The sequence below is a fragment of the Mesoplodon bidens genome (genome assembly GCF_964165515.1).
Source record: "Mesoplodon bidens genome assembly, chromosome: 13".
NCBI lineage: Eukaryota > Metazoa > Chordata > Mammalia > Artiodactyla > Ziphiidae > Mesoplodon > Mesoplodon bidens.
Window position 1 is genome coordinate 63,382,857 of NC_138169.1, and position 12,377 is coordinate 63,395,233.

General features: G+C 39.0%; 1 protein-coding gene across 5 annotated transcripts in view; it reads right to left on the reverse strand.

Moving 5' to 3' along the window:
- Positions 1–12,377, reverse strand: part of PIAS2 (protein inhibitor of activated STAT 2) — a 93,371-nt gene that overhangs the window by 39,659 nt on the left and 41,335 nt on the right. For all 5 annotated transcript variants that reach the window (XM_081253024.1, XM_081253025.1, XM_081253022.1 and 2 more), the window contains 3 exons: positions 8,102–8,152; positions 7,881–7,971; positions 77–211 (listed from right to left, as the gene is read on the reverse strand). In XM_081253024.1, coding sequence (XP_081109150.1) covers positions 77–211; positions 7,881–7,971; positions 8,102–8,152 — 277 coding nt within the window. The remainder of the gene's footprint in view (positions 1–76; positions 212–7,880; positions 7,972–8,101; positions 8,153–12,377) is intronic.

The following is a 12,377-nucleotide window of genomic DNA, read 5'->3' on the forward strand; positions in this document are numbered from 1 at the left end:
GTAGCCTAAGAAAAAACAAAGTAAATCAACACCTAGTGGGAACAGTTTCATGCTACCCAGAGAAAAGAATCTTTACCTTTCCAATTTCTGATGCCCAAGAAATGGAAATCTGGTTTGGCACAGCTGAGGATAATCTAACTAAAGATGTAATATTCAAAGGGCGTCCAGGGCGCTTCTGTTCAATCCCATTTTTAGGTGGTGGTGCATAGCCCTATAACCAAGAAAGAAATATAATATTAAATTCTCTGTAGAGGAGCAAACATTTTCTCCAAGACGAGTACAGTATCTTGCCTAATTTCAGTCACACTTAATTACTTTTATTTTATCCTGGAAATCACACAGTCCTCACCCTAAGGTCACCAATCCAAAAGAGGAAAATGACCTTTTAAAAATGTTACAAAATATCTCACAAATACAGAAAAATACAAAAAAATCCATGTTCCATTAAAATTAAAGATGCTGAGATCTTGCCATATTGACTATGAATTTTTTTCCTTTTTTTAAACAATAAAGTTGCACCTCTTTACACTGATTCATCTTAGGAGCTCTCATTCATTCAAATACTAGGGGTGAGAGAGGGAAAACGAACTCTGGAAATTAAAAAAAAAAAGCAAATCAGTGAATTTCAAAGGAATTATTAAAATCTTCTGAGTGATATAAAAGCTCTCCACTGTCTTCTCTCCGAGTAGAACAGAGATTGCCATCTTTAAAACCAGGTCACGTTAACAAAAAAGAATAACCAATATTTCATTTGGCATTGAATTAGCTTGATGGCTATAATAAAATCGCTACTTATATATTTTTCTATTTTTTCTACTCCTTAAGTATTTGTTTTAAATAGTAAACAGTCTCACTTTTGATTTCACAGTACATCCGATTCTCAATTACCACAGGACTTTTCAGTTTCTGATTTTCAAAACCAATATAGTTTTTAGAAAATTAAAATTTCTTAACTGCGAAAACATCTACGTATTGAAAAGCACACACCATATTTCATTGAATCTAAGACGCCAATGATGCAATTTATGTACCACTGAGAAGGAAAAAACAGTAAGTTAATGATACAACCTAATGTACTTTTTTTCCTGCATACATATCAAGAAAACATAAGCAAAATGAACTGGCTAACATATTCCTTTAGGATATACAGAAGAATCTTTTGAATCATTTTTTTCACTGTCATCAATGCATGTTTTCCACATGATACTCTCCTATATGCCACCAAGAGCTCAAGATAAAAATACTTCTTAAAATTATATTCTACTCCACAAATATCTCTCAGATTTCCTTACAAGTCACTGACACCCTTAGACTAACTGCAAGTGTTAATGTTGACACACCCTGGATATCAAGAGAACAAAAATTTCAAATAACAGCCAGGATTCACGAACCTTCCTCGAAATGTTCTCAAGTCATTTGTTGACAGAAAAACCGATGAAGGGGAGTTAACCAGTCATGCCATGGGAATAATAACATCAGGGTTGTACAAGTGCAGGCAACAACAATACATTACAGCTGCCACCTGATCATCAGAAACTGTCAAGACACCTCTAGATTTTAAAGATGTCAAAAATATGCACCTTGGTAACTATGAGCTACAGTTTTGGTGGTATCACACAGCAGAGCCTAGGAAAACAGTCTATCACACTAGGGAACACCTTTCGCTGCCTTGTAGGATGTAGGATAGTAATTATTAAGTGTGAATTCCCATGATAACTTGTAATCTATAACTTACAACAAGACTTTGAAAATCATTGAGAACTATCTGAGCAGAGGAATAGAAGACAAAGAGAAGAACGTAAATAACTTTCATTACACTATGGAAAAGGGAAATTGTGTGTGCGTGTGTGTGTGTGTAGAGGAGGATTATGCCCATCTAAAGTTGTTCAAGTGAAATAAAACAAAGAAGCAAACTCATAAGAAAGTCCTCTTATCAAGACTAGGAATTGGTTCAACGAGCAACACACACAAGGAATATCAACACCAATATCTGGGTAATTGTAAATGAAACCTTTGTTTTGCCTGTTTTGGGCTTGAAAGACAATTCTGTCTTCTGGTATGTCCACTAGTACGTTAACCAAATAAAAATAATGGCACAGGGTGTGCCAAAATGATAAAAACTCATGAACTAGTTAGACAATAAACTCTGTAAATTGGAATTTGAGACACCCAGCAACAATGTTGTTAGTTAATTTGACAGAAGAGAGCAATAGAAGGGAAGAGAATAAATGAGCATATAAGAATGAGGTGTTAGCAAATTCAAAACCAAATATGGTACTAGTATTATTCACCGAAATATTTTAAATCTATTCTCTACCCACATGACTAGTTTAATTTCATTGGTAATTCTGAGTTATCTGTATACTTATATTCTCCCTCTGACCAACAGTATCACCTCCAGTCAACCATCAGTCACCTGATTATTGAGAACAGGATATACAGTTGACCCTTACACAATGCGGGGTCTGGGGCACTCACCCTCCACACAGTTGAAAATCCAAGTATAACATACAGTCAGCCCTCTGAATATTCAGTGCCTCTGTACCTGAGGCACATGCAATACTGTAGTATTCACTACTGAAAATAATGCAGTATTTGGACCCGAGCAGTTCAAACCCATGTTGTTCAAGGGTCAACCCTAAAAGCTGAGCCTTCACATATTTCTAACAATTTTCCATATCTAAAGCAAAAATACAATTAAGTTCATCTGACAGGAGACCTTTGGAGTAAATCTAAAGCTTTCTAAATAAAGGCTGCTGGAGAGCCATTGAAAGATTTTTTCATCAGTCTCAACCTAACATTTCAATAAAAGATATACCTAAAGAACCTTTTCTGTTACATGCTCTGACAACATCCCATCTACTTGTAATTCTGACAAAAGATGAGTGTTGCTCCTTTAACATTTTCCCCCTAATTTTCTAATTACCATTACTACTATAATACTACCAACATATTTACTATTTTACTTTGTATTATAAAAATTTTCACACATACACAAGAGTAGAAAGAACAGTAAAGTACCCACCAAACCACTTCAATAACCAACATGTTGCCAATCTTGTTTCATTTGTCTCTGGCCCAACCCGAGCCCACCCCAAAATACATACCCCCTCCCAAAATACATACCCCACACATATACACATTTATTTTTGCCCGAGTATTTAAATGCAAGTTCTAGACATGCCATTTGACCCATACTTTTATATGCATCTTTAAAAGACCTTAAAAAAAAACAGTATCATGACCTTAATTTAATCATAACTTAAAAAAACTGTCTAGGGCTTCCCTGGTGGCGCAGTGGTTGAGAGTCCGCCTGCCGATGCAGGGGACACGGGTTCGTGCCCCGGTCTGGGAAGATCCCACATGCCGCGGAGCGGCTGGGCCCGTGAGCCATGGCCGCTGAGCCTGCGCGTCTGGAGCCTGTGCTCTGCAACGGGAGAGGCCACAGCAGTGAGAGGCCAGCATACCGCAAAAACAAACAAACAAACAAACAAAAAACTGTCTAATATCTTTATATTCCAATTTCTCAACCGCTTCAGAGATGTCTTTTATCTTTTTATTACTGAAAGTTTCAAACCTATACAAAAATAGGGAAAAAAGTGTAACAAATTCCCATATACCTATCATCCAATTCAATAATTTACTTATAAGCAGTCTTTACCCCCATCTCAGATTATTATATAAGGTATCACAGACACATTACTTTATCCATACATAGTTTGGTATATATGATGTCCTTTTACAGTTTGAATCGCAATCCAAACTTGACCCTCACAGTGTTGTTTCTGAAGTCTCCTTTATTCTATATTAAAGAATAATTTTTATTCTCTCCCACCCGCTGCCTCCAATTCTACTCCTTTTCCAGTGCTGTCACTGGAGACCCCAGGGCTTCTGACCTGAAGAATGACCTCTTCTTCTGTATTAGACAGACTGCTTCCTCACAGTATGAAAGTGTGATACTCCCATGTTTTAAGCTGGTAATTAGTTGTACAGGTTTGACCAAATTCAGGTTCAAATTTTCAGGCACAAAAACTACATAAGGAATGTTATGTTCTTCCTATTGTACCACATCATGAGGCACAGAATGTCTGTTTGCCCCATTTTCAGAAATGTAAAAGTTGATCAGTTCAGCTGATGTAGGCCTGATCCTTCCACTATAAAGTTCCGCATCCAGCTTTGACCTAATGGTTTTAATATCCATTGATGATGGTTACCGAGATCCATTATATGATTACGGATTACAAAAAAAGTTTTTAAATCCATTCTTCCTTTTGCTTATATTAGTTGAAATCTTTCCATAAAGAACTTGACCACATCAACATTTGGTTACTCTGAAATCAATGATTCTCTCCCTTAACCAGTTTTTAAGAGTAATGAGTTGATGTAACCTCCAATGGTTTATTTTAGCATAATTATAAACTCATTTATATATTTGATAATTTTGAGTCCACTTAAGTATTATTTTTTTAGATGCCAATATTATCCCATCTTAGGCCAAGGGAATCTCTTCAAATTGGTGTGTGTGTGTGTGTGTTTCAAAAGAAAAAATATTGATTTACTTCAGGCCAGATTTGCTGTGAGGCAGACCATCGGTGTAACTAATATATGCAGGAAAAAAATAATATATCAGCAAAAAGAAATCCACAAACTCAGAAAGAGAATACATTGAGATAATGGCACTAGTACTAATAAGTCTCCCGCTACACCGAGAGGAAATACTTAGGAGATCTTTGTCAGCTGAACTGTAAGCACACATTCTCTCCACTCTTTGGAATCTTTCCAAGAAATACTACCCCATGTCAACCCACCTCCACACCCCAACCTTACAGGTCCACAGTTTTACATAAATTTCTCAAAATCCGTTTAAAAGGAAAAATAATTCAGCCTCTCAAAATAACTCTCCAAGCAAAGAATTTTTCTCTTCTGCCCTTAAAAACATGTAATTTTCTCATTTGGCTGTCAGTGTGTATGCTCGCACTGCTTGAGTCAAAGGTGGAGGTGCGGGGAAGATTCTCAGAGGCAGTTTCACTTGTGTCTGTCCACTCTGCACTTATCGTTCTACAAGTCCTGCTATGAACTGCTTACTGTCATCCCTGTATCAAGGGACTGGAAAAATCAAGGGATAAAGATGTCTTATAAAACTCAGCATGTTGATATGGGTAAAACAGCACATAAACTGCTTTCATCACTATTTGACCCTTAAGAATCCAGGGACACATTGCTATTATCAAGGTAACACCATTTCCCATTCAGTTTACTCTTTGTTCATCATGGATCCATAATGACTACATACTGCAATAAGGTCATACACATAGACACTTGTTCCCAGACACAAATTCGAATTTATTCAGAGCTCTAGTGGGAAATCCCATGACTTACTCCTCCAGGATCTGTTGTATGATAAACCAGGATCATGGGCAAGGACACATGTCGAACTTCTTTGTGGCCTGTTGATGCTTCTTACAATTAGAACAAAGTCCCTGAAGATCTCCATGGTGGTGAAGAGCTCACTTCTTCTTCTCAGGCAGCAGTACACTCACATGATTCTCATAAATCTGCTTCATGCTAGTAAAGGCTCCATATTACATTATCCCAAACAACAGCAATTGTGGATCAAGGGGAGGTCTCAGCAGTTTTTCATCAGTTGCATGTCAATTTATGTCAACTGTTCCATAGGCGTTCACAGGGCTGAAGACGAAAAACCTGGGAAAGACTGGCATCTAGTCTTTGGGGTGGTCCTATTAGGGTCAGGCAAGCTCACCCTTGCCCCCACCATCACCCCATTGCCTTCTGTTTGTGAAATCTGTTTTGAAATCCTTTGTCCTAATGCTCACCTTTCTTCTCCTCCCTCACAAGTGCTCCTGGAGCCACTGCAGGACTCTGGCTCCAGAGGTGAGTGCAAGACTCATCAGACAAAGGGTGTTTCACGTAGTAGCTGATGTGTTCACGAACAGCTTAGTGTAAGTGCTCAACGGTTAGTTAGTGCTTTTGGTAAGAAAGCAGCAGTGACTGAGTAACAATGTCCCAGAGGAAGTGCTCAACTGCCTGATTTCTTCTCTCTCACAAGTCCTGGAAGAATGACAAATTCAGAGCTATCCATAGTGGTGCCGCAGATCTCATGGATGACAATATTATAGCAAAAATACTGGTCCACCTGGAAAATTGTGTGGAACGTGTGTATACACATCTGTCACTATCATATTTTCTGAAGCAATGCCAGAGTTTAGGTAGAGCCTCACACATTTCAGACACGACCCCCCAGCACTGGCACATATAATACTGGATAGATCTTCAAGGTGGGTCTACAGACACCAAGAAGATCATCATAATTAGGTATTTCTTCAAGGAGAATGAGAGTGAAATAGCAGTAAAAGTCAAAGGTCAAAAGAAATCTTAGCCCATCGTGGACAAAGAAAATTGGATATGAAAAGCAATGGAAAATGTGCTACCATTCCAAAATCCCAGGTTTCCTTTGCTACACATCTGGCCGCCCAGTGGCATCCTTCAGCTCCAAGTAAGGCTGCTTCTTCCCTTGGTTTAGATCATTATATGATCCATCCAGATAAAAGACAGCTCCTGAGATCTGTTGTTGCTTATAGTCAGAAACCCAAGAGACAAAATGTCCAACCGGGGTTTGAACATGCACAAGGCCATGTAAGCATTCCTCCCCACCATATCTGCTCAGCCTCTGAAATTTCCCCTCTCATCCCCAGAAAACTCTCTCTCATGATTTCAGCCTCACAGACATGTTTCAAAAAGAGTAGGCAGTGGTGCAGTATTGCTCAAGCCCTATAAAATGCATGAAACACGTTATTTCTCAGGTCTCTAAATCCACAGGCTACGTATGAGAGAAATCAGACTCGTGACAACCAAGAAGTCACATCTTTGACTGGCAGGGTCGGCCTTGGCCATGGGCCATCTTCACTTTGGGCTTCAACTACAACCACTTGGTCCTGGTACAGCCTGCTCACAGTTGTTGCGCATATACTTATTCCAGAGACAAGACTTGTGCCCAGCAGGGATGCTAAACAGCTGCCCCATCTCTATCTCAACAGTCACATGGTATCTGCTTTGCTGAAATGGCAGCTTAACATAATGGTGGAATCACTGTTCTCACAGCACTTCTTCAGTTAAGATACATATCCACTCTGTAGGGCTTGAAAAACAGGCCATGCTCTACTACTATTGTGATTAAGGCTTTACTTCCACACAGCTGTACCAAATTAGTAACTTAGTCCAAACCTCAGTGGAGACAGATACATAGTCCAGTTCAACAATAAATTGTTATATTAAGATTTGACTAACAGGATTTGAAGAGTCTGGAGCTGTCTAACAGGTCAGAAACAGGCTATACACACTGAAAGAGAGAATGTGTGTGTTTATCTCCCAGGTGCTGAAGCCCATGTACTACTTCACTGCTTAAACAATAGGTTGTCAGTCAAATACCACTGCATCCATCCCCCAAGTGTGTGCACCATCAAGGCTCAAGCTCAGAATTCTTAATCTCCATGTCCAGTTGCTCTCAGCAGCCTCTAACTTTCATCATCTCATCCATGGCTGAGGCCCAGCTCATTCAGACATCCACTACAACATGCTGCCCTAGATATGCAGGTCCTGCCCTGCTACTATGCCATTTGATATGATCTTAAGAGTCTTTCACAGCTTCCTCGCTTCCTGGCACAAGATGCTTCAAGCTCATCTTTTCCATCTCCCCCAAACCTGGAATCAGCCACTTCCCCAAGGAGCCATGAATCTCTTTAGTGGAAAACAGTATTTAATGCTGGGACTGTTCATTGGTACTAAGTGATCACTATTTCTAGGCCTTGTTAGTATTTATAATAAACTTACATACAAAAGTCTGTGAATAAAAAGCAACTTACAGGCAAAGGAAACAGCTTGCCATTTACTTTTATACAGAGACTATTGGGATAGTTATCTTCTTGAGGACAACTCGTCTCTGCCAGGCAAAGTCTGCATTAAAGGAAAAAAAGAAATACTCTTAAATAATGTACTCAAACATGCTTATGTATTTACAAGTTCAGGACTATATACATATAGTTACAAGTATAAAATTAAAGTAACTAGAAATTTTCAAACTCACCTCAACTGAACTTGGACTGTATAATCTCTCCTACCACCTGGCAAAAAATCCCTGTTGGAAAGAGAAAAAAATTGGGTTAAGAAAACACAACTAGAATTCACAGAAACATTCTCAACAGAAAAAAGCATTATTGGTATTTTTACTCTTAGTCCTTAAAAAATGAACACTACCTTACCAATAGCACAAGGCTTAATTAAAACACTGTAGTGATGAAAGCCCTCATTTGCTTAACATTTAGTCTTGTCTTTATGGCAATTTTAAAGTATTTTCAATTCATGGGAACTTGCACAATACAATTTTTATTTCAACAGACAACAGACTTGGTTAACAGGAAAAGGAGCATGGTTCTAAAAGAGATTAATAAATTAATTTGTTTACTTACAGTGGTTCTGAAGCCTTGGCTGAGCATTCTAATCACTTGCAAATTTTGTTTTAATATACAGACCCACTCATCAGATATTCTTATTGGTTCTGAAACACAGTCTGAGCATTAGTAGTTTTTACAACTACTCAGGTGATTCTAATAAAGAACTAGGAGAGAGAACTGGTGTCTAGAGTCTCAAAACCTCTATACCACAGCAACTTCATAACTATGTACCCGAATAAGGAAACAGAATCTCCTAGAATTTCTAGATGAGAACCTAACAGAGTCCCATGTGAAATATCTCTGGGATGGAACCTCCTAAACACTTGCCACTCAAAATGGAGTCCACAGTGAAGAGCACTGTAACTGCTTGGGAGCTTCTTAGTTAGAAATGCAGAATCTCAGGCTCCATTCCAAAACTACAGAATTAGATCTGAATTTTAGAAAGATTCCCAAAGTGACATGTATTCACTTTACAGTTTAAGAAATCTTCTCCTTAGCCATTATCATAAATCCTGGACTGTGTCAGAGAGAAGATCATTAGAGATTAGTCCTGTCTTGAGAGTACATATAGCCCTCCATCTTGTTCCAACTTGCTTCTTACTGCTTCCAATTCTCTATGTTCACTGGAAGGCAGTAAAGCACAGTAGTGACCAGCCTGAGTTCTATAGTCCCAAACTGTATGACCCTGGGCAAATTACCTAACCTTTCTGTGCCTCAGTTACATCTGTTAAAGACTGAAAATTACTGCATCTACTTCATGAAGTTGTTGTGACAAACGTGTTAATACTACATGTGAAGTGCCTGGATATAAGAAGTGCTCAACAAGTGTGAGCAGCTGGCTGCTATTACTGTAAACTGTTTCTCTTGCCAGTAGTAGCTTCCACATTTCTCAAATGCCTATTCAAAATATCCTAGACAACACTGACCTCTTGAGAGTAACTCATGTCATTCTGCTCATTAAAATCAAGAAACACTGCAAAGTCTGGGTGCTGGAGCATCAAAGATAAATAAGACATAGTATTTGCTCTCAAAGGTCTCATATGCTAGTAAGTAACAAATATATACAACTAAAATAACATGTGGTGTTATAGTACATTATGAAAAATAAGTGTTACAGAAAAGAGGGAAATTCAATTTTGTCTTGAAAGTTCAAGGCAGTTACCACAATCAGTCCAAACAAATTAGAAAACAGGGTTTGTACAGCAGTGGTTCTATTTCCATGTAGAGAGACACACTTCCATCAGTAACAGTGGCTTCACTAGTAGGGTGATTCTCAATAGAAGGAAAGGTGAGTATCAACCAGAGATACATGGCAGAAACTTGTTAGGTTGGGAATGTAATTTTTAAAAAGAGAAAAGACGAACCTAGAAAGATAAATGGGAGAATGTTCTAAAGGGTTTTGAATGGTTCACTAAGGATTTGTACTTTATTCCAGTAAGGGAAATTAACATAAACTGGGAAATGCAATGTGTTACAGATCTTCACAAACGTGACGAGTAATGGCTAAGCATCTTCTGACATTCATTTTCTGCCAGTCACTGCTCTAGGAACTTTCACATGTTGAACTCATTTATCAGATATAAAGGCATTTACTATATGCCAGGCACTGTGACAGGCTCTGAGAATATAAAAATGAGTAAGAGATGTTGAATTTACAAACTTCTTAGTGAAACCAAGTAGTCAAATAAATGCTCTAATAGAAAATAAGTTCATGAGAGTAGTACAGAGAGAGACAAATGATGAAGTTGGGGAAATGTGAAAAGGCATCACAGAAGAGGGAAGACTTGAACTGGCCCTTAAAACATGACTCAGGGGGCTTCCCTGGTGGCGCAGCGGTTGAGAGTCTGCCTGCCAATGCAGGGGACACGGGTTCGTGCCCCGGGCCGGGAAGATGCCACAAGCTGCGGAGCGGCTAGGCCCGTGAGCCATGGCCGCTGAGCCTGCACGTCCGGAGCCTGTGCTCCCCAACGGGAGAGGCCACAACAGTGAGAGGCCCATGTACCGCAAAGAAACAAAACAAAACAAAACATGACTCAGGTTTGCCAAGCAGAGTAGGGAGGAAGAGGATATGCAAAGATGCACAGCTATGAAAGTCTAGCTAGAGTATAGGCTGCTAAAGAAGAGTGACAGGAGATGAGATGATTAAAAAAAGTTTAGTAGGGCTTCCCTGGTGGCGCAGTGGTTGGAGGTCCGCCTGCCGCCTGCCGATGCAGGGGATGCGGGTTCGTGCCCCGGTCCGGGAGGATCCCTCATGCCGCGGAGCGGCTGGGCCCGTGAGCCATGGCTGCTTGGCCTGTGCGTCCGGAGCCTGTGCTCCACAGTGGGAGAGGCCACAGCAGTGAGAGGCCCACATACCGCCAAAAAAAAAAAAAAAAAAAAAAAGTTTAGTAGATCCTACAGAGGCCACTTCTCCGAAGTCGAGAAACAAAACTAACCTCCCACATACATAAAAATACAAAGAGCAACTCAGATAAAATGAGGTGGCAGAGGAACATTTTCCAGATGAAGGAACGAGATAAAACTCCAGAAGAAAAACTAAGTGAAGCAGAGATAGGCAATCTACCCGAGAAAGAGTAATGATCGTAAGATGATCAAAGAATGTGGGAGAAGAATGGATGCACAGGGTGAGAAGTTAGAAGTTTTTAACAGAGTTAGAAAATATAACGAACAACCAGAGATGAAGAATATAATAACTGAAATGAAAAATATACGAGAAGGAATCAACAACAGACTAAATGATACAGAGGAATGGATCAGTGGGCTGGAAGACAGTAGCAGAAACCACTGCCACTGAACAGAAAAAACAAAAAAGAACGAAAACAAATGAGGATAGTTTAAGAGACCTCTGGGACATCAAAAAGCACTAATAATTCACATTATAGGGGCCCCCAAAAGGAGAAGAGAAAGAGAAAGGGTCTGAGAACATATTTGAAGACATAACAGCTGAAAACTTCCTTAACGTGGAAAAGGAAGGAAAAATAAATAAATGGGACCTAATCAAATATAAAATCTTTTACAAAGCAAAGTAAACCATCCACAAAACAAAAAGACAATGTACTGAATGGCAGAAAATATTTGCAGATGATATGACTGATAAGGAATCAATATCCAACATTTATAAACAGCTCATACAACTCAACATCAAGAAAACAACCTGATTAAAAAATGAACAGAACAGACATTTTTCCAAAAAGGAAATGCAGATGGCCAACAACATTGTTAATTATCAGAGAAATGTAAATCAAAACTACAATGAGGTATCACCTCACATGAGTCAGAAGGGCTATCATCAAAAAGTCTACAAAATAATAAATGCTGGAGAAGATGTGGAGGAAAAGGAACCCTCCTACACTGTTGGTGGGAATGCAAATTGGTGCAGCCACTATGGAGTACAGTGTGGAAGTTCCCTAAAAAACTAGAGTTACCATATGACTCAGCAATCCCACTCCCAGGCATATATCCAGAAAAGACAAACACTCTTAATTCAAAAAGATACATGCACCCCAACGTTCACAGCAGCACTACAATAGTCAAGACATGGAAGCAACCTAAGTGTCCATCAACAGATGAATGGATAAAGAAGATACACATACACACAGACACACACAGACACACACAGACACACACACACACACACAAACACTGTGGAATATTACTCAGCCATAAAAAAGAATAAAATATTGTCATTTGCAGCAACATGGGTGGACCAAGAGATTATCATACTAAGTAAAGTAAGTCAGACAGAGAAAGACAAATATTATGTACCACTTATATGCGGAATCTAAAAAAAAAACCACAAATGAACTTATTTACAAAACAGAAAACAAACTCACAGACATAGAAAACAGACTTATGGTTACCAAAAGGGAAATGGGGCTAGGGGTAGGGATAAATTAAGAGTATGGGATT